The 23,402-nt window shown below is 37.3% G+C and overlaps 1 protein-coding gene across 3 annotated transcripts in view; it reads left to right on the top strand.

Annotated features, from left to right (window-relative positions):
* SLC24A2 (solute carrier family 24 member 2) overlaps window positions 1-23,402 on the top strand; it is a 113,517-nt gene that overhangs the window by 39,662 nt on the left and 50,453 nt on the right. For all 3 annotated transcript variants that reach the window (XM_063179824.1, XM_063179822.1, XM_063179825.1), the window contains exons 3-4: window positions 16,533-16,571; window positions 17,540-17,648. In XM_063179824.1, coding sequence (XP_063035894.1) covers window positions 16,533-16,571; window positions 17,540-17,648 — 148 coding nt within the window. The remainder of the gene's footprint in view (window positions 1-16,532; window positions 16,572-17,539; window positions 17,649-23,402) is intronic.

The following is a 23,402-nucleotide window of genomic DNA, read 5'->3' as shown; positions in this document are numbered from 1 at the left end:
GAGAAATACTAAACATATTTCTGCCATGAATGCTGCAGGAATTAATGAGTGGCATTGCAGTGATGAATACATTACCATTTTTCCTGTCATTTGATTATGATTATTTTGAGATATGCGTATGAAATCTCAAGTCTGAGAAAACAATTTCACATTTATAAAACCAGTGCTGTAAACCATTTTCATTCAGAGGCATGAAAGTTAGGTTTTAAATATAAATTAATTGACAGCCATTGAGGGTAGCAAATATCCACCTATTTGCTTATGGCTGAAAAGCTAGAATTATTGCTTGTGATGTTAGCACATGACACTTAATAAAAAATTATAAGAAATATATTCTAAGCTTGCCTAACCTCTGTGATTGGCCCTACTTGATGTACCAAAAGAAGACAAAGGCCGAGAACATTAACACTTCACTGGGTTAAAACAAAATAGCTAGGATGCAAAATAGCAACCTCCAAAGAACATTAGCTAAGAAGTTCCTTTTAATTTAATTTTGTTGAACTTGTCTGTTATGATGAGCACAGAAATTTGTCTTTAAGCAGATGCTGAGTGAAAGTGAGAAGAGTAAAAAGGAAAGAAATGCTTGGGGAGAACATCTGAAAAAGAGTGTGGAGCAGTAGTCACAAGTAGAGCAGAGATGGCCATGGGAGTAGTGTGTCTGATGCATTTTGCAGCAGGTGCAAACTAGTAAAAATATAAATAGGCTAAAGGAAGCAGTGTATTTTATCCTCTGGCTTAATGAATGAAGCATCATTTTAACAGAGAAGGCATTTTCAAATATTTAAAATATCACTCTGGTATAACATGTAAGTATGGAAGAAGTTTCTGGGATTTATATTCTTTTCTAACAGAAGCTAAAACATGAAAAATTGTCTTACAGAGAACGATTTCTTCAGTCTTCTTTATATCACTAAGGAGGCTTCATGCTGAGCATTTAGATTGGAGGCAGATCAAAATGCAGATGCTTTATTTGGTTACCTTAATAGCTTAATAGGCTTTATGGATTATTACTCTCACAAGCCTTTTTGAGCTTATAAAATCCTAATGTATTTGCTATTAAAAATTATGAGCTCAGGCCCAAAAACTCTTACTTGTATGAGCCCCTTGGTGACTTGCCTGATCTTTAAGGTTCTGCAAGATGGCCATTCTGTGGTACAAAAATACTGCAGGAGACAGAAAGTGCAAGAAATTCCCAAGGGGAGCCAGTTAGCCTATAAAACTACCTCGTTGCACTCCACTCAGTCCCTTGTTAAGGATTTTTGCTTCATTTGCATTCATGCTAACCAAAAAACAAATGGATTTTTGTGGTAGACGTTAGTCAAAACTGTACTTATTTAAAAACTCTGGGTTTCAGTGACACTGATAAGGAAGAGGAGTCATCACCTAGGGTAGGAATATCAGGCAACAAAGTCTGTTCAATGGCATTTGAATTCTGAAATCCAGCTCTTCACATGCAGACACAAATCTACTCTACAATACATCTTCCCTGGTTTGCCATGGTTTTCCCAAGAGTAAAGTTACACTGCTGTTATCCCCTAAACTGCTGGGTGATCTTCTGTTTGTGTATTCTAGCCTTGCTGTTTGTTTTGTTTTATGATGTTGATATTTTTTATACTAAACCAAGTCCCCTTGGCCTTGAAATTGATATCAAGTCCATTTATATTGTCATCCTTGGTTCAAAATTGATGTTCATGAGAGTTTTGCCATATGACTACACTTCTGGCTGGAGCAACTACACCAAAAGCCTTAAAACATCTTGGAGTGGAGTTACTTGAAAAGGTGTAATGAAGAGTTAGTTATGAAAACTAGTTATGAAACTTAATAATTCTTCAGTGTTCAGGGCTCTCTAGTTGACAGGCTGCTTTTTTGGTTTAACACTGACAACTGTTTGTTCTTTGGATATTTTAATAGATTTTTTTTTCCCATATGTTTCTTTCACTCAGTGGTGTAGTTCAGGGAGGAGAGAATGACCAACCATTGCTGCAGATGTGTTGGCTCAAGGAGCAGGAATGTGTACATTTTAGGGTGAACCAACAGGGGTTACAATTGCATCTCTCCATGAGGCTTATTCAAATCAAATTCAGCAGACAAATTTAGTGCCAGCAGAGTAGTTCAGTCAATCTTTGAAGAAGTGACATTTGCACTGCATGGCTTTTCCCTCCCAGGTATTTAAAGTTCTGTCACCTATTTCTGACCACAGCAATGGTCATATGTAACTTTTGGTCCTAAAATCAGTGACAGACCTTGCAGAAAATCTGGCAGTTTTACAGAGAAGTGCTAGACAAGGCAAGTGAACATGTTAGTGCTGTAAAACTTAAAAATGAAAAAGAAAAAGTAAGAAAGAAGTAAGATTGATTCACTAAGTGTTGAGGGGGGAAAAATAACAGTTAATTGGTCCTTCTTCTGAGAGTATCAGACTGAAGACCAAAACCAAACTAGACTAAGAATCCTGAATGAAGCCTTTCCTGCAGGAGATTCTGAAACCTTTTTCATTAGGCATATGGAATGGGATTATTTATTTTTAAGACCCTAAAATTGTAATTCTCTTTAAAGAATTTTAAAAAGGCATAGGAAAAGTTTATTTTTTTTTTCATGTGCAAGAGTGAGTCACATACTACTGAAAGCTGAAGTTTCCCTTAGAAGAACCTAAGAAACTAAGAAAAAGTAGCTATGAAGAAGCCGATACCTTTTACCCATAACCTTTTAAGGAACCATTGCTCTTGGTGCAGTTATTGCTGAAAAATTTTTGCTTATATTTTGGGGGAGATAAATACAAAAATATGGGATATAATATATAAGAAGAAGGTTTCCTTCTCAGAGTATACTAGACTAGGTCTTGCATGTTGCCACCCCACCATGCTCAGCCCTTTACTGCAGAAATGAAACTTGCTTGCTTTAACTTGTTTAATCCTAATAAGTGGTTTATGGCTATCTACGTTTACAAGGTTATCCTCACAAGGATAAAGCAGCAAAAATAGAGTTTTATAAGTGAAACTGAGACTCACCTTCATAGTTGCTGAAATCAGAAGAATTTGTAGGTATTAGACACTAGGTATGACTTTGAGGGAGTGATAAAGGCAAATTTAGAGGATGTGAATGACCTAGAAGATTAAATTCTTTTCTTTTTCCCACCAGAAGAAAACAGTTCACAAAATTTAGATCACAGAGCAAGTTTTCTCTTCAGCTAATGAAAGAAGGGAAAAAATAAATTGAGAAAATCTAATGTATTTTTTTCTACAAAAGTCAGGCGTGTAGACACCACAATAAACTGTGAGGTCCTACATGACAAAAAAAAAGTGTAGAAATTATTCCTCTTCTCCTTTCTATAGAGGGCTACATATTCTGAGAGACAAAATGCCCGAAGTAATTAAACAAAATTATCTGTTGGAAGAATTACATGAAAATTGATAATAAAAGACTTGCTGCAAAGGCTTTAAATCTCTCTATTTCAATTAAATAGCAAGTAGGGTATGATTATAGGAAATTCATACTGCTTTGATGCCAGTGAAAAAACTTCTCTTTATGTAAGTATAATCTTTATGTAAGTATAATCCACATTTTTAATCCACAATTTTTAAAACTCTGTGTGTAACATGACTTCTTTCTTGCAGAATATGTGATGAAAGTGATTAAGTTTTGTTTGTTTGGAGCATTTCTACTTCGGGTTCTGTTGGTGTTCTGATATACTTAATTGCCTTTAGCTACAAGATATGCAGTGTCTTTCTTATTAGGTTTTCACAGTACTTTCATCAGAGACCTACACAGGCCTCTTTGTTGGGTATTCTTTCATGGCCCCAGAAAACATAATTATAATTAACTTGTGCCGTGAATTTGTCATCATCAGTATGGTTTTCATAGAAAAAGATGCAATCATAGATCTCAGGATTAGTCTACCTTGGGAAGTCATGGTTGGAAAGATCTTGCCAACAGGTCTACATTTCTCAGGAAGATTTCTGTCCTGTGTTTCTGAGAGATAAATAGCATAAATCAGTTCCTTCCCCAGAAAATCAGTGGTTCAAATTTAGCCTGCCCCTGGGTCTGTGATTGCTTCTCAGGCAGAAAACAAACACTTTACATACAAAAAAATTATAGGCAGTCAATTGATCTTTTATTTAATAAGAAGATAGGTAGGAGAAAAACACCACTGATTTTGTGGATAGCACATTTTCTTCAGGCATACAAAAATTTGTAATTTCTGTGTCTTGGAAGCACGTCAGCCTGTTTTAGTTTTCCATCTCTTGACTTGTTTTCATCCAGGATACCGTGTCATTTTATGTGGCCTAAACCAAAGAATGCGTTCTTCTGTATTATATGCAATTGCAAATTGAGCAGGTATAGTTATATTAGCCAATTTATTTCCGTCAATTAATATATGTAGCTTCTCCACAGAGCTAATAAGAATCTGGAGAGCAGTTTTTCCAAAGGGTGTACCAAAACTTTGATTTTATGTTGGCATTTAGGTCCTAAGTCTTTGCTGAAATGACCAGTCCATCCCTATGCAAATCTGTGTTTTACTGTTTTCTAGCTGTGCCCAAAAGATTGGTAGGGATTGAAAATACTGTGATAGATTCTGTTAACACAACAAAATCACTCAGGTCGATTCTCCAGTTCTTTTTTCACAGATGGCATTATTAATCCAGCAGGCAGGAGCAGCTCTTGTTTATACCCAACCTGAACAAGCCTTCAGCTAGAAATGAGACATGAAAAGGTTGGAATCCTGTTATAGTTCCTGCTTTGCCATCCTTTAATGAGCTCAGGGAGTGGTTTATCAGGTTGTCCTTACTGGCCTGTGCCTCTGGCTGTGGTGGAGGCCAGGAGTGAAAGCAGTGAGTGGCGTGGCACGTGGCTGAGCCGCAGCGTGACTGCTCGGTGCTGTGTGGGGCTGCTCTGCGTGCTGCGCTCGGAGCGGCCTGGCGCGCTTGGTCGGGCAGAAACACCAGCACAACCAAGCGAGTTCGCTATAGCCTGAGGAGAGCAATTATAACTGTGCGTTGTTTTCTTTTAAACAGCCATTGCTGTGAGAGCTGACTAGCATAGGTAGGATGTGATGTGGTTTAAATGCTTTTTGCAGAAATATGTAGGGAATTGGTCTTGTTGAAGCAGTTGAGCTCTCCAGATGCAGTTTGATCTGGCTTGTCAGGGTAAGTAACTCGACCTTGAGCCCTCCGTTTTCCCAGCTCTCAGTGTTGTGGGTCAGACACTTGTAACTTCAAACTACACCAAAGTCTTCAAAGTTTTGCATCTGGCTGTTTGCTGGGAGAGGCTCCAGGCTGAGCTAGCAAAATCCCAACAATCTGCAGGGTAAAAGTAGAGCCTGACTGTATGACTTCAAAAGCACTTGTCAAGAAAGGTCTGGGAAAAGGTTTGACATAGGAGCACATCCTACAGATAAACTTTATTATAAACATAATGAAACCATAAATTTGCATTGCAAAATGTGTCTTTTATTTTTACTGTAGTTTTGTTTTATATCTAACAAACTATGAGATGGACACCTTCTTTCAGCATGCTGTGGAATAAATATCACCTCTTTTCCTGCATGCACAATCAGATCCTGTTCTCAATTAATTTGGTTTTAGGCTAATGCCATGAAATTAATTCCAAGCAGTGTGAAATCAGACTTTGAGCCAGGTTTTTTTGTTGTTTTGATCTGTTGGGCATATGCCAGTGTCCCTTGTACTTGTTATTTTTTTATTAAGATTATGATTTTACCTGATCTTCTTAATTTTTGTTATGTAACCTCTGTGAACTAGAATGCAGAGGTTTTGATAATTCAGATTTAACTAGAATATTGAAAACTATTGAAAACCATGATTGGTTTGAGAGAAGATTTCTGTGATTGTTAATAGGAAAGTTCAGTTTTCAAAAAAAATACTGTCAGCAGGAATTGAACAGTGACAGATCTGATGATTCTGTCCCTCTCAATAAGCATGGTTTTGAACCAGAAGGAAAAAAAAAAGATTTAGTAATAAATAAAATTATTTCATAACAAAAATATTTAATAATAAATAAAACAAAGCAAGTGCATTTCAGGTATCACCATTAATATACACAGCACATAGCACACTAACTGCATACTTCTTATGGAGCGTATTAAAAATGTACATACACAGAGATGTCTAGTGTAAAACTGCCAGCAAAGCTAGTGTAAAGCAAACAGGAGGCAGACAGATTTCGGGAGTTCTAATCTGTGTTTCTCCTCATTCTGTCCACACTCTGTTTTACAAATGGAAAGATGACTCTAAAAGATTCAAATACATTTATTCCTTTGACTCTCTTAATCAGCATCACTAAAACACAAAAGGTTGATGTAAAAGACCATGTATATAAAAAATATGAAGATCATATAATAAATAAAAGACCATATAATAAAAAATAACTTAAATTCATAAAATCCTGATTTGATATTCACAAACTCTCCCATAAAAGTACCATGCTTACTGACAATTTACCTTGAAACAGACTGCAATTGTCCAAATCTCAGATGAATATTGTGAAAATAATCATCTGTGCATTGTTCACTGAAGTTTTTATATACTTGCAAAGTGATTGCAAAATTAGAAACATGTAGAGTCATAGCAATGGGAGTCTGGATTACTTCCAGATGGATTAACAATGCTCAGCATATAGTGATTTCTGTTTTGCCTTAACTAAAAGTTTTCTTTTTATGACTAATTCAATTTTATTGAAATTATATCCTAGGGAACTAGGTTGTTCCCTCCTGGAGCAATCAGATTTTTGTAGATCCAACAGTATGTGTGCTATCTGGAAACACATTTCTTTTGGGATGTTAAAAACCAAAACATGCTAACCTAGAACATAGTTCCAGGAACTGGCTATTAAATAATCCACAAATGTATATACTAAGGCTCAGAACATGGTTTTATTTGTCATAATAGAATTCATACCCAGTGTATTTCATTATGAGGGTCCAGCTTCACTGTGCAAGTTCAGCTCTTAGTTTCAAATCCCCTCTGTCTTGGGTGGCTTCACTCAATGCAAGGGTGTGGTTTTTGTTAAAAAACTCAGCCCAGTCCTTCCATTCGGTGTACCTTTTACATTGAAGAAGGGCTGTTTGGGCTGGGCAATATGGAAAGTAAGGGTATGTAATAGCCCTCTTGTTGCTAAGTGCAGATAGTTATGAGCACACTTCTTATTGAAAGCAGATAGCTGAAACAGTGGGAACATCCCTCTCAGGTACAGAGGTGTGCCAGTCCCTCAAACAGAAGTGTTCCTGATGGGCTGGGTTTCCATGAGCATTGTGTGATGTGCCTGCCAATGATTCGGGAGGAAAGAAAAGGCACCAGGAAAGTCTAAGACACAATGAAAGAAGCACAGGTTCTGGAGGAAAAGTCAAGGGAGGAAAAGACCTCCTCGTCACTGTCTGCCACGTCCTCTCAAGAGGAAGCAGAGGGCCAGGCAGTGATCTCATCTCTCTGGTGAACAGCAACAGGATCTGAGGAACGCCATGAGGTTGTGTCAGGGAAGGTTTAGTTTGGAAAAGGTTCTTCACCCTGAGGGTGGCTGGGCACTGGAACAGCTCCCCAGGGCAGTGGTCACAGCATCAGCCTGACAGAGCTCACTCAGGAAGCATTTGGACAGTGCTCTCAGGCACGTGGTGTGACCCTTGGAGCTGTCCTGTGCTGAGGCAGGAGTTGGGCTTGATGATCCTTGTGGGTGCCTTCCAACTCAGCATATTCTGTGATTCTGTGATTTTATGATAGAGACAAACTGCATTTGGGGAGTAACTGATAGCTAAAAGGATGCTTGCAGCTAGGAGTAATGGCATGGTTTTGTGCTTGTGACTTCTGCAGTTAGAGACTGCAGACTTAGAGATACCAGACTTTAATTTTTATTGTAGTGGAATGGAATTAGATAAAAGACAGATGGAGTTATTGTGAGTTTCTCTTCTCTTGCTAATTGAAAGACCTTGCAGGCTCTGATTTTGGCTGGTGTCCAAAATAGCATTTCTCAGCAGAAGTCTCAGAGAAACTTCATGTTTTAAAGTGAAGCTCATTGGCAGCTTACGGGTGAAGAAATGATTTTGCCATAGGCTGTAAATGGGATAAAGAGGTGAAATACAGCTAAGAGCTGTACCTCGGTAGCACCAGTACTACCACCCTCACTACTTCACCATGAATTTTCTCTTGCTTTCCTGTAGCTATGGCCTCCTGTTACATATCCATGTAAGTCCTTCCTAACTCCAGCACATCTGCTTTCCTGAATGCCTTATTCTCTTCCATCACAAGGGGAAATATCCTTGGAGCTGTATGTTTAGTTTAAATATTAATTGGAAGCTGTTTTGGGAGGGCCAGACTTTGCAGGGAAGAGCAACAGAGACACTGGCAATGATTTCCTTTTAGGCATCTGGTTCACAGTTGTAGGGACAAATCAGTAGTGTGAAAGGCAGTGTGAAATAGCACTGATGAAGGAAGGTGAGCACAAAGATTTTCTTTCTATCCTCAGTTATGTCATAAAGGGGGGACACAATTTCTCTAATGATCCAGACACCGAGAGCAAAAATGGGGGAGGTCTGCTTTAAGGTCTGAATGTTGTGACCCTTGGTTTAGGAAGAACAGTGTCATTTAGATCTTTCTGCCTCAGTTTCATATCTTAGCTCTAAAACAGTTAAAAGTAACCTAGCATGTGTCTACTGCAGATTGTCCAGAACATGTCTGTTGGTCTCTAGAATCCCAGCACACAGGTATGCTCTTGATTTCAGTCACAATTCTTAAATCTCTTTCATCTTAATGCCAAGCAGAACACTGTAGAAAAACAATTAAAATCAGATCTAACAGAGTAAGAGAGAAGCTAATATAGGCCTCTTTTTTTCTTGTCCTAATCTGAAGAAAACTTTATTTTGTAGTTGTAGATGAAATTTGGAAATCTGACTTGCTTTTCTGTCCACAGCTCCCTCAGGGACACTTGCAGTACAGTGCTGGTTTCTTATCTGCAGGTTCTTTTGTAAAATTTCTTCTCTATTTCTTCATAAAATATTTTCTCCCTACCATTTCTTAGCCCTGAACCAGGTATAAGACAAAACCTTGGGTGGCATTTCCATGTTTCATTTGATAAGAAGGACCTAAGAGGCAGTGATGGAAAAGCTGAAAATGGTTATCTGAAGGATTAATATAGAGGCAAATGGTATTCAGTGTCTGTTAGGAGGACAGGGAGCCTGAAACACTCTTGAGTTAAATAGGTAAAATTAAGGTATTTCTTTTAGTAATACTTTGTCTTGAACATGATGTCTAGTTTCACATTGTAAAACTGAGAACATGTAACATAATCCAGTTGGTGGGTGAATAAAAAAAATTAAACCAACATATTTTTGTTTGTTTCCCTCCTACAATGTTGAGGAATTAGTCTAACATCCTAGAGCATGCAAAAAGCACTTCTACATCCTATGGGATGTGCAAGTGTTATGTGTGCTTTGATTACATGAATTCTTGTATAATCTTGTAAACCCTAATCTAGGTTCAGACTTGTTAGAGACATAAATAGCACAAAAAATTTTAACATCTTAGATGTTTGTTAGCTAAAAAAATGTTGTAGGTGTTACATATTGATCCTTCACCTATAGTTATTGGAGACACTGGTCTCAAAGAAGAGCTTATTGAAAGCTTCTTATTGAAGCTTATTGCTTTATAGCTTATTGAAATGAACCTCTATGTTGTGCTCAGCAGGACATACAAAACCCAAATGAGCACAGTTAATTTCTCTAGAGAGGGCAGTTATACCCAGTAACCTGCCCCTAAAGCAATCAGCCTTTTCCATAAGAAAAAACGTTCTTTACAAACAGTGTCTCTATTCCTAGTTAACTAATGAGGAAATGGAGGAACAGAAGCTGACTGCTAGATTTTGCCCGTTACACTGGTGATAAACTGATACCCATGTTCCTGCAGCTCATAGCTCCCATCATGCTCCCAGGGATGATGATTTTATTTTTTGAAATACAGTTATTTGGAATGTTTGTACCTCAATACCAACTATATTGGTGATGCTTTCCTTTAGACCTGCTCTCTCTCTCTTTTTTTTCTTTTTTTTCTTTTTTTTTTTTTTTTTAATATGTGAATTGGACCACTTTTAATGTTATTACTGCTTCATGGAGAAGGTAGTCTCACAGGATAGCCAAGACTTTCCCTTTGGCCAGTGTTCTGTGTTCTAGTCTCTGTCCCTTTCCAATACAGTGGGAAACATCCACTGTTAGCAATACTCATCTAGTTTTCCCAATATCATGAATTATTGTACATGCCTCTGACACATTTGCTTATCCAGAGAGCTCAATCAGGCATTTCTGCCAGCTGACAATAAAGTCAGTCAGCAGAGATCCTGGTAACAAAAAAGTCTTCTGGAGGGGAAAGGCAGATGTGCAATAAGGTGAGAGAAGTGAGCAGATCTTGGTGGAACAGGGACATGATGAGGGCAGCTGAGGATGTGTTGATTCAGTATTTCCTCCCTATGGGCTGTGCAGGCTTCTTCTCTGCAGCTGGAGCTGTCCTTCAGGATCTCCAGGATGCTTGAGGTGGGAAGGCAGTGGAACTGCAGCCTTCTTGCCCATGTGATGAATCCTCTGCAGTATACAGCCAACTGACTGCAGTAAAATTTATTCAGGAGCTGCAAATCAGTGTAGCAACAGCCACAGCTGAGATTTGTCAAACAATTTCCCCTCTGGGAATTATTGTGACCACTTCTAAGGCAAACTCTGAAACCTCCATTATCTGTAGCAGATCCTTTGTGTATTTAGGCAAGGAGAAGTTCCAGGGAGTGGGGGTTTTTTTGCTGGCTTATTACTAAGCCACTCATGTTTGATTGAGTTACAAGAAATGAAAAGCAAGCATTTCCTGTCAGTGTCTCTGTGGTGTATTTGCAGTTCAGATTAAAACCTTCCCAGTCCCCTCCTTACATTTTGCTTCTTTATTTTTAGGTGATTTTACTTCCAAAATTTCTTATGTTTCATGAACTTATACTAATGCACTCACTTGTGCTTTCTCATGTAATGTTGATGCAGTAGCAGCATATTAAAGACTTTAAGTCCATGTATTTTAAAGTTATCCACATAAATCCATGCTGAAGTACTTAAACTGTCACTTGTGAACACATGTTTTGTGCATGTGTATCTAATGACTGCTAAGTACCTAGATTTAGATTTTTATTTATTTATTTATTTACTTATTTAAGGATTCTTTTGCCCCCCTGAAAGTTACATAGACATGCAGAGCTGTGGTACTAAATTATTTGACTCAAAAAATAGCAAAAGGTGACTTCACTAGTAAGTCTTGAAATGAGGGTAAGAGGGACAACTTAAAACTGCATAATTATTTTTGACACTAAGGTGATTAAAAACTCCTGAAGTCTTTAAGCTTGAGCTATTACATTGCCACCCTAAGCCAAAGATACCTGACTTTAAGCAAGTTCAGAGAAGGTAAGAGACATGGGGCAGACTCTTCCTTACACATGATGAGTAACTAAATACCATATAATTGGTTATACAGTCTGACTAGAAGAGCCTTATTTCACACAGTGGGATGCACAGATATCTGGAATTAAATAAGTTGACCTAACTTTAGCATGTGATTTAGCAGCTGATGGCTTACACCATCTATTTGTCACTACTCAAATCAACTAAGATACATCTCTCGTGAACATTTATGAGGATTCACTATGTGTATGCACATTGGGTAATTGCATGAATAGACTGGCATAAAAGAGACAACTGATCTGAAATAACAAAGTCATTTGCTTGTTCCAGAGCTACAGCTTTCATACTTCTAAACAAGCAGTTATAAATGTAGCCAGATATTCCATTTTGGTGGTCCAGGTCTTTGGAAGTTCAACCTCTAATTTAATAAATTCTTCATTTTGATGAGTAAAACAACTTTACAACCTCAGGTTAATTTTGGATTTGGTTTTGTGAATCATGTTTACTTTCTTCAACAGTACAGAGATCTGCTTCTTTAAGTTAAACTTCCTGTTTCATTTTATATTTAGGAAAGGTGAAAAGAAGAAGGCAAAGTTAAAAATAACTTTAGTGTATTTTTCTATAGTGTATTTTCTATTTTTCTTCCTCTGTTTTTAATAAGATCCAGGGTTCTATATGCAGTGTTAATCCACAGTCTGGATTCAGATACTGATGTCTAAGCAGTAACACGTAAGTTAAAATCTTTACCATCAGTTTACTGTAGAGGTATTCCCTTGCAGCTACTTACGGTCTTTCTACAGAAATAATCTAGAGAGTGGAGTAATGAGGTGTGTCACCTTCAGTTTAAAGTTGTACTGGCTCCACTGCAGCACCTCACAGAGGTACTGCAGGTGGTGATAGGAAACTTTTATTTCCATGGATACCTAGAATTTTAGTGTAAGTATATTGAGACCACTAGGATTTGATCTTTTGAGCCAACCATCAAGTAGGCAAAGATTATAAATTTGCATTGTTTTGAAGTATTGAGAGAAAGGAACTCTAAGGGATTTTCTAATTTGGTAAAATTCAAAGATCTATGCATTTAGAGAACTAGATAAAATACTAGCTTTGTTTTTTGATTCCCTCACTAAGCTTATTAGGCTTATTTCTGAAATCTACCAAGCTGAATTTGTTGCTAGGATTTTAGTTATGTCTTAACTTGACTTACCATATAATTTCAAAGAAATGCACAACAGTTCTATTCCAAGTGCATTACTAACACTCCTTAGGATACTGTTTTTTAGAAATTACACTAAACTGTCTTAGGTTAACTAGATTGACTCCAGTGGCTGGCTTGGAAATCTATCTCATTTTTCTGCAGTTCAGTCTAGCAAAATACCCTGCAGACCTTAAGTGTAAGATTAGACAATCCTAGACAAATGCACCAACAAAACTCATCTTCTCTAATTAACTTGAGAACTTACAAGTGGTGACTCACTGCCAGCTGTAAAGTTGCTGTGTCCAGATGCCACTTTTTAAAGCAGGCATAAGAGAGAACTGCAGAAGTCCTGGGCTTGAAAGCATCTTGAGAAAATTATGCAAATTCCTGTCTGGGCTCATAATACAATAATTGGAGACACCATATTGCATTCAGCACCACACTGTGAACCAACAAATATCACTAAAAGCCATTATTCTCAAAACAGATTGACTGATTGATTGATTGATTGATTGATTGATTGATTGATTTTTAACAGCTTTTCATTATTATATTTGGAAAATGTTTATCAAGCAGAAAAGAGATGTGAACGCGCACTGCAGAAAGGGTGTTGAAATCCCATTACATTTTTACTTGCTTTTGTTTGACAGCATACTTTTCTCATATTAGGAGAAGAGAATGTGCAGTTCAGTTCACTGATTGTTTCTGGCTACTGAACCTTTAATATGGAAGCTTCAATTAGGGCAACAACTGCTCGAGCTGCAGACAGTCAGCTTTCTGATTCTGGCAGTGGACTACACACTCTAACAGATGATTCTAGTTACTAGCCATCTTTTGTTAACAGGGATGCTCTGTGTCAAATTCCTAGAGCTTTTTTATATTCTGCTCCTCGTTTGACTGTTATGATGCCCTTTGTGTCAAAGGAAAGCACTGGGATACTCACCAGGCACCTGGTGAGCCATCACCTCTTGCATTAATCACTCAGAACCCTGGTTTTCAATAACATATGTTCCCAAACAAGGCAAGGAAATTGTCAGGCTCAATCACTGATGAACCTAGTTCACTGAGGAAGAGAGACATATAAAAAGAATTCCAGAAACCATTTCTCCATAGCAAGTAGACATTTTTAATGCATCCTTCCTGAAACAAAATGTTTTAAGACTTTTAGCTCATCTGAAACAAGCTGAATACATGATCGTTAATGGCGGCAGAAGGATGGACAAATTCTTATGTCCTGCCATGGGGAATGGGAGAACTAACAAATACTCCATTGAATTCTCTGAAAAAATTAGTGATCTGTTTAATGATTAATCATTTTATAATTCTGATAAAAACAGGATAATTGATTGTGCCCCAAACATTTTGAATAAGAAGGTATGCTACAAGGCAATTTTTTCACTTTGCAGAATCATAATAAATTCATGGTTTTAAAGAAATTAAAGCATGCAATTGCAAAAGATAATTTTTACTAAGAAATATTTGTAGTTTATAAGACATGGAACCTTCATTTCTTTCTGATCCTAAGGGAACTAACATGCAACAGTTGCCATGATTTAAGAACAAACCTATCTTTGCAGAAACAGTGTATTTTCTTTTAAATATTATTGTTGAATGTCCCACAAATGCAATATTTGCTCCCAGTGCAAAGAACACCACCAACTGGACCAGTTTTTAAGTGTTGCCTCAAATTAAGGTGCATAAAATGCCTGAATACTCAAAGTTTCTGTAAGCAAAAAATGATACTTTAAGATGCTTTCCCATGCAGTGTATGATACCAAAACTAAATAGCAAAGACCATGTTCAAAATTTGCTGTGAACAATAGTAAAATAGTTTAATTTTCCATCCTGGTTTGGACAAAATGCCATCCAGTACTGTGGACAGCAACACTGAATTTTTCACTGTCATAGTTTAAGACACTATTTAAAGGAGAGTTTTTTAATTGTTTCTCCAGGACAGAATCCAGGAAATATAAGTATTTAATATCACCAGAATGAAAAACAATTGTTTCATTCCTGTTTTTGAAATTGTCCTGAATATTTCTGCTAGAATATAACTTGACTGGCAAGTTAAACTCAGAAACAATTACATGGTTAATCAAGTGTGGAAAAATAAATTAAAAAATCCATTTCATGGTGTATGCCCCAATTTGTATTGGCAAATAATTAAATTATTTCACACTTCTGTTTCCTTAATGCATATGGAAAATGTGTTTCATTGTTCTTTCTCTTTTTTATATAATTATCTTTTGCTAATTGAATTGTGTGGTGCAAATTATCAACTAGCTGTTTTTAAGCATTCATTTAGCTTCATCTCATTCTTTTTTCAAATAAATGAGAAATGTTTTGTTCAACATGAAATTTTGAAAAGTGATAGTCTTCAGACCTTTTTCAGGTAGAAAGTACAATTTACTCAGTTTCATCAATTATACATTCTCATGTCTTTCAATATTAAAAATAAAAAATGGATTTCCTTTCTTCAGAGAATCAAAGTTTCAAATAATACATTTTTTGAACTTCTAATCAAGTTCCAGTTCTGCACATTCATCCATCTATCACAGACTTTACTTCTATAACTATAGCCACTGATCCTTAGGACTCAACTACCCTAAACCCCTTCTTTTTTGGAGACAATACAAGCTTTCCCCAGCTTGTCCTTTTTGCCTCCTTGCAAACTTTGCTGCAAGATGGAATTTTTTTTCCATTTTTTTTGAAGGTTCCTCAAAATACTCACATATAAATTGTGGATTTGCTCATTTTTGTGTGTTTGTATCTGAAACGCATAAATATGTAAAATATATAACCATATATACGTACACATTAGGCCAACATTTTCTGAGATGCATCTACTTTTAAAATAGCATTTTAGAACACAGATTTTGTGTTTTCTTTTAGTTTCATTTTCATTCCTTTCAAAGTTCTTTTTGTGATAGTTTTCTTCAATAGAGCATAAACCCTTTTTCCTATTATTTTCTTATACAAGGATAGATTTATTTTAGAGGTGAGAGGTGTTCCTTTATTAGAACAAAGATGTTTTTGTTGTCTGATTATCTTTTCTTTGAGTTAATAGTCAGAGCTGCAGCAGTACATTTTTGACAAGGAGTTTGGTTCTCATTATTCTTGTGTTTATTATGGAACATAAAGGATTTGCTCTGTCATCAGTGTTTGTTCATGGCTGCTTGCCTTCCACTTAACCTTCAAAGTTAGTTAACCCCAAAGGCATGCCCAAAAAATCGCTGTTGCTGTGTGCCCAAAAATGGTGCTTCACTAAATGGGAGAGATTGTTCTGTGGAACAGTTGTGATGTAATTTGTTTTCTGTGTATTACATAGCACTAAAGAGTCTTTGAGATAGAGAAAATAATTTAACACCCATTCAGAGTCTCATTTTCCTTCATGGCAGGCAGTGTGTGCCATGCTGCTTGACCTTAATCAGAGCTAAATGGTAATTTGTGGGGTGTTGTTAAACTGAAACACATTTTTTCATTTCCTTGCCTAGTCTCTTGCTGCAAAATACAAAGGTTACTCATTTTTAGGCATTTTTTGTGGAACAGCTGGTTAATCCTGAGTTTCTTGTTGCCCTTAGTCTTCTATCTTCACTCTCTCAAACTGGTTTCTGTACAGGGAGTTTGCCTCCCTGGGTAATTTGTGTGAAGTGAACATAGTGATCTGCAGCCCAGCTGCTGTGCCAGGCCTGAAATGACAACAGTTCCTGTCCAAGAAACTGACAAGAGTAAAAGGCGCTTGCACACTGCAGTGTGAATTTACTCTGATTTACTTATCAGTAGGATGCCTTGAGTTGTTCAAAAATCTATCACAACAGAATTCATAGGATCAGATATGTGTGATGTTCTATTGCCTTTCCATTCCCTACGTGCTCCATCTGACACTTCTTTTTGTTCTTTTTCCTATTCATGCAGTCACCTAATGCTGGAGACAAGGATGACCAAACGTTGACGGTAGGCAGCAATTATACATCTGAGCATTTGTTTCTCAGGAGGGTGGTGAGACAAGCCTTACATTAGTTTGCTGTGCATCAACATTTTTCTAAATTGCTGGGATTTCTTTCTCCTCCTATACTGCTACAGAGTTGAAATAATTTATTTCCAAACATAAAGCAGTGAATTAATATTCTTTATTGTTTTCTATAATTTCTCACTTTGTATGTGTACAATACGAAAGATTATTCCATGAATTTTTGCCAAATAGTATTTTCTTCAGTGTTGTTTTTTTTTCTCTAATTGGCGTTTAGGGTCTTTCTAGTCAGTAGTCTGTTGGCTCTCACTATCCTTTTTATTGAAATACACAGCCACAAAATAGTCTTATTCTGTGTATATAAAATGCATTGATTATTATACTAGACAATTGCATGGGGAACAGAATCTCAGACTATGTTTTGTATTTCATTACAAGCATGCAAAAGATGCTTGTACATTAGATTCGTTGCTGCAGATGTCTGAACTGCCTTACCACACTTTCAGTCTCTTTTTGCCATGAGACCAGTGGATCCAGCCAAAATGAGGAGCATGTTTCTGACTGAGTGCCATTAAAAGGATACTACTGTCTGCCCTTTTTCTCCATAATTTTGATCATACGCATATTTGCAATGTACTGAAGTAATAAAAATTATAACTTACTTCAGGGATTTAAGCAAAAGGTTCTACAAAGAAAAAATTGTTAGTTCTTCCTGATGCAAGTATGAGGTTTTCATTTTCTTAACACTTTATGAGTTTTCACAAAGAAAGATTCTTTTTGCCATGTTTTTTTCCTGAGTCCTGAGAGACTAATGGCTGTTCTGACAATCCATCCCCTCCAGAGAAATGTTTCATCGTACAGTGAGGTGTGAGATCAATGCATATTGTTTCGGACATCATTCCACACAGAAAACAAAAAGACCCTAAATTCTTCACCGTATTTTTTACCCTAGACCAAGCCACGTCTCCAGCGGGGAGGAAGCTCCGCATCTCTCCACAACAGTCTAATGAGGAACAGCATCTTCCAGCTCATGATTCACACACTTGACCCACTGGCTGAAGGTATGCCTATTGATTTTTTTTTTTTTTTTTGCTTTCCTGATGCAAAAGCAAACAAATGCTTTATTTTTCCTTTCTCTCCATGAAACTGTTTTTTGCATTTCTTTTGCTTTCATCAGTCTTTTCTGATGCCTAGATTTTCTGAGAGAGTTCCGCACTTTTGTGGTGTGATTTACATACTCACACCAAGACTTTCAACTTAGGAAATGTGTTCATTACAGTAAAAATAAAACTGGTCACTTGGTCAGTGCATAAATACTGATTCTCTTCTCTTCTGGCTTCAACAGCAATGTAAAAGCTACAGAAACTGCATCGTCCTGTACTTTCATAAAGATTTTTTTTGTTTTCCTCCCTGATTTTGATTTTATTTAAAAAGAAAGTCACAATGATGGATAATTTGTCATGAGCACTGTAGGAAAGAATGAGAATCTTTTGATTTGACTTTGGGTTGTTTAATGCTGACTTTAATAAAAATGCAGCCAACATACCTCTGTGTTACATGTATGCAAATGATTTATTTGCTTTATCCGAGTGTGGTGTGATTTATTGTTTCTTTGACAAATTAGCAAGAAGACCACTGCTTTAATCTGAGAAGCTGGCAGATATTGGCTTTGTAATTGTGGAGTGATCTGACTCTCAGATTCTAGTAGAAGAATCAAAAAAATTCAAGGCCGTGTGTTATTTGATGTCTGTGTGTGTCGGACCTCTCTTGCTGCACTAATAGTTTTCTTGAGAAATAGCACTTGTGAAAGAATAGGGATGTTCTAAAGAGACCTAAAATATTACTGACAGACCTTTCAAACTTCAGTGACCAAAAACTATGTATAGCACTTCACATGAGCATACATAACAGATTGAAGACTACAAGAAAGCTAGAATAGTTGACTGGAGCACAATTTGAATCTAATGTAAATTGAGAATAAGATCATCTCTCAGGTACTTTTCAATTGCTCAAGCTTATTTCATTTGTTTCCCATACATAGCTTGTTCAGTGTTCAGACCTGTCCACTTTTGTGCTATAGTAAGCTTGTGCTATGTAGTGTGATCCAGAGGCTTCCCCCTTCATGACAGTGAAGGACAAAAGGAGTTTGAAATTTGAAATTCATCTTGAGGGAGACAAAAACCCTACACTTCTGACAAACAGGTATTACTTATAATTAAGTCAAATAACTCAGTTTTGGTTTTCATATGTCAGTAAAACTATTGATACAATTCAAACAATAGATTGATTGTTGATTGATAGAGATGTTTGCAATGCATAAATCTAACTTAAATTGATCCAGTAACATTTTCTCCAGGGTTTTTTCGCATGTAGTACTTCACTACTTACAGATTTTTTCCTTTCCAAAGTCTTTCATTTGTCCTGGGAATAATACTCTTTAAAAAAACTGGGAATAGAAATGTATTCCTGCCTTCGAGTAAGTGCATTTCATTATCTGGACATTTCATTAAAAATAACACACTAAATTTACAAAAGGGCAAAAGAATCTACTTACCTTTACAGTAAACTCTGTATTTGAATGCAAAACTTCCTTGAAGAAAGGGCCAAAAATCTGCTGGGAAATAGCCTGTGTATGTGCAGATATTTAAGTTGGTGTAGATAAAGAAGCCAGTATTTCAAGCTTTTACTGACTTTACAGAATTCAAATTTTAGCTCATGAGAGCATGAAAGTGCAATTCATTCAATTGCATGTGGAACACTGGTTTTAGCTTTTTATAAACAGACTTACGACTCTAGGAAAAAATTGAGAAAAATGCATCCATGTTTCTGTCACACATTATTAACCTTTTCTGAGGCACCACTTCATTTGTACACAGACTCAGTTTTCAAGATCTTTTGCACAGCAGGCAGTTCGGAGGGCAAACATGAGGAGTACTGGATGTGTCCACTGAACACACTAATCTTGTTTTCTGAGATTTTAAGCTTTTGAGTGTCTGTATTAATTATTCTGTATTCACCTTATTCTGCAAACTTCCATTAAGGAAAAAATTCATTTTATGTAAATAATGTGTCAGGTTTGGGCAGGTACTGCTAGTTAATACATTTGGATGTCATTGTATTTTAATCTTACATTCACTTAAAAACTACGTGTGAAAATGCCTGTGGGTACCTACTGTATACAATATTAATTATCTACTTGGATCTGTATGAATTTTACCGACCAAATTTCTCCCCATCTTTTTGTGGTTTAAACTGTGTACAAGACATTGAAGAACCAAACTGGTGCATCATCTTTATTTTAAGAGCCTTTTACCATGCCACCTAAGTAATTTTTTTAAGCTGATAGCATTTCATTATTACAAATTGAAAGAAATAATATTTATTAAGTGTCTGAGAAATCAGTCCTTTGCTCTATAAACCCATTATCTGGGGAGATGTAGAAATGGAAATGAGTACCTGGTGCTTTCTCTGGCTCATGTGACTCTCTCCAATTTACACGTCCTTTCCTCTAGCAAAAAAACTCAACAGTTTGGTGTTTGGTGCATAAGCAAAGAAAATTAGCTCTGCTACACTCATGTAATGGATGATGATGGACCTGCTGCATGACCTATGGGGCTAAAGGGTTTCTTCCAAATCATTTGATGCAAGTATGGATCAGACTCAAAGGAAAAGTAGAAAGATGTTATAAAAATTTTTCATTCTTGCTTTAGTCAGCCTAAATTTCCTCAGTATTTCTGCCAGATGATGACTTAGATCAATAGGTCAAAAGCATTGCATCCTTTGCTGAGTCTGTAGGATTTGAAGAAAAACAGTTTATGAGAGCATTAAAAAGTGCCACTCTGAAATAAGAAAATAAGTTTGAAAGGTGTCTATCAAAGCTACCACATACACAGGGACCCTGGCAGGCCCTGCACTTGGGCATACTCCTGACATCTTCCTCCTTCTTGTCTCATTGCCTTTTTCTGCATTTCTCTAGCAATTACTTCTTGGCCCTTTTCATACTGGATCTCACTCCCCTGCACCCTCCTTCTTTCAGCCTTCTCCCATGAGATGGCTTCTTCAGCCCCTGCTGGCTGCTGGCTCCGTTCATCAGATCTCTTCCCAATCAGCCACCCGCCACACTGCAGCTGTCACAGCCTCCTGAACTGTCTGCGCAGTGCCTGGAAAAGTGTGCCTAGTCTGGGGGCTCTGCGCTTGGTTCTTGAGGGCTTCTAGATCAAATATTGCCTTCACAAGTTACATTTCTAACTTTTGCAATGCTGCAGAGAGATACAGCTTTTCTTTCTCTTTAAGTCAGTAATAAAATTCATTGTTACATTCCCTTGAACAATTGCAAGGGAAATGGGGGCATCAGAAGGCACACTGCGCTGTCACTTGGAGTTATGTGGATTTTGCAAGGGTGACAGAGAAGAAGTCCATCTGCATCCTCTTGGTAGCAAAAGCTGTATAGAGTGTATAAACAGGCCTTGTGACTGTTAAAGATCAGCTTGACCTACACACCATTATTACTGCATTAACATTCAGTGTATTTATAGAAAACCAGCTCATCAAATTTACTTCTGAATAATTCATTTGTGAAGTCAGAACCAACCTCTAATGCAATTGAAAGCATATTAAAAATGCACTTGATTGCAAGTAGGATAACATGAAATGAGAGAGTAAGATTTACTTTCCAAAAATGTCGATAAACAGAGCAGTCCCTATATACTATTGCACACTTGTGAACCTATCCTTCCTTTTCCCTTCTCACATAATAAATGTGGCTATATATGGCTTGTGGCTGTCTTGTAAAAGCCAACTTGCAAACTCTCCAGAATCAGCAGGCTTGCAAGGTGTTCAGCCCACCTTTGACAGCTGAGTAATATCTGAGATCAGTGGGAGCTGCTGGATATTTGGCTCTTTATAATCAGGCAGGTGTGCAGTCATGCTGTGGATTTGACAGTCTAGACAAGGAAGGCTTCTCCGCTTCAAAATCTTGGTCTCAGCATAAAGCTTATAAGAAGATAAGAGTTCGGCCACTCTAGCAGGTGAATGTGTAGGATGTTTGTTAATGAGATGTGAACTTTACATTACAGCTGAGACATCATCATTCATTAAAAATATAAATATCTGTATGACATTAGGTATTTGTTTGCTTTTATCTTATTACAGAAATAATGACCTTGATAGACATCATTTCTGAGGATTAAGATTAATGACTGCCTGTGTTTCTGGCTATCATCAACTCTCAGCCAGTCATTAATCCCCAGGAAATCCTATGCCATATTTGCTTCTGCTTAAGTGCTAGTCTTGCAATCCAGCTGGTCTGTTCATAACAACATTACCCGTATGAATAAGGATGGCATCATCTGACCTGCTGTGTTGGCCAGGCCCCAGTCCAAAATCCAAGCAACCTGAACATAAATCATGACAATCATTGATCATTTGTAGCTGTTTCCTTCTGGGTCCTGTACCTCAGATACCTTTGTCCTAGTTTTGAAAGGGATATTCCTGGGTTATGAAAGTGTAGGTTTTGCAAAGATCTCTTTACATTTTTTAATAGAAGATGGCTGTTGTTTTGCAGTGGGATCAGGGCAAGAATAAGATAGTAGGTATTTTTTATGAAAGTGTGCTGTGAATAGTAATCCTACCTTCTCCCTGTCAGCTGCAGATTGCTGTAAAGATGATTCCTTCAGAAGTGTGGAGGGAGCATTTTCTCTCTGGAGGCTTCTGCAGGTACTCTGTTGAACAGGGAAGATTCCAGCACTGAAGTGAGGATTTAGAGCACCAGTGCAATCTAAGACTACATTGTTTTTCTTGCACAGCTTTATCAAGACGCAGGAAGAATGAGATTTTTTCATTATCATTGCAGCCCTTTTCTGCCTGCTGATAAGGTGCTACAGGCCAGCAAAACATTTCCCACAAGTGAGGATTTAGCTAGTTGCTGACTTTCTTGCTCTGTGTGACAAGGCTATAACTCATATGCAAATGACATCCTCTGCATGAAAATGGGTGTGATATAAATCACTGTCATGGCTTAGTCCCCAGTGAGAAGCAGATATCTTTGGCAATTTTCTCCTATTCCCATCTCAAGTCCTATTTCCAAAATGGAAAACTACAGGACGTATTTCTGCAGAAAATTAATTGTTTATCTTATAATCTGTACTTTTTTTTTTTGAAGATATAAATATGGTTCATGTTATTGGAAAGAGAAGTAACCTTCTGTTACATAAAGCTGAGCTTACAATTCTGTCACTTCCTTCACTGAACAGAGAAAAGTACAGTACTGTCGCTGTTCTGACAAAAAAAAAAAAGAGAAAACCTGCATTCGTACTTCGCAGGAAAATAAAGAAGAATACTCAAAGTTTTTGACATAGTAGTGAATTATTCATAATGGCTTGGTAGGTGCTGTTCTGTTCCTACATATTGGTGTTAAGAATTTTCCAACTTTTCCATTCACTGTGAGCTGTTCTGCTTCATTTGCTCCTGCTGCTTGGGTACTTTTCTTAGATGTCATGAAAACTGTCAGCTCACCCAAAAGACATCTGGCAGAGGTTGGGTAGCCTTTGCCTGGACGGTTACTCAGCAGCCTCCCAATTTTTATCTCATTTTGCAAAAAACTCATCTTCTTACTCGGCCCGTGGCCTAGGTGAGATGCACCATCATGTCTGTGCTCACTGCCATTGGTGCTGTTGTTTGCTTGAAGCTGTTTATTTGCTGTATCTTCAGAGAAGTAAGGCCAGGCAGCTCAGTTTACACCAGCTCAGGGGTAATGCTCAGCTCCTGCATGGCTGAAGTAGCCTGAGCACTTCCACTTCCCTCATCTCCAGAACATG

The sequence above is a fragment of the Melospiza melodia genome, chromosome Z, assembly GCF_035770615.1.
Source record: "Melospiza melodia melodia isolate bMelMel2 chromosome Z, bMelMel2.pri, whole genome shotgun sequence".
Classification (NCBI taxonomy): domain Eukaryota; kingdom Metazoa; phylum Chordata; class Aves; order Passeriformes; family Passerellidae; genus Melospiza; species Melospiza melodia.
This window is presented reverse-complemented; position numbering and strand designations above follow the sequence as displayed.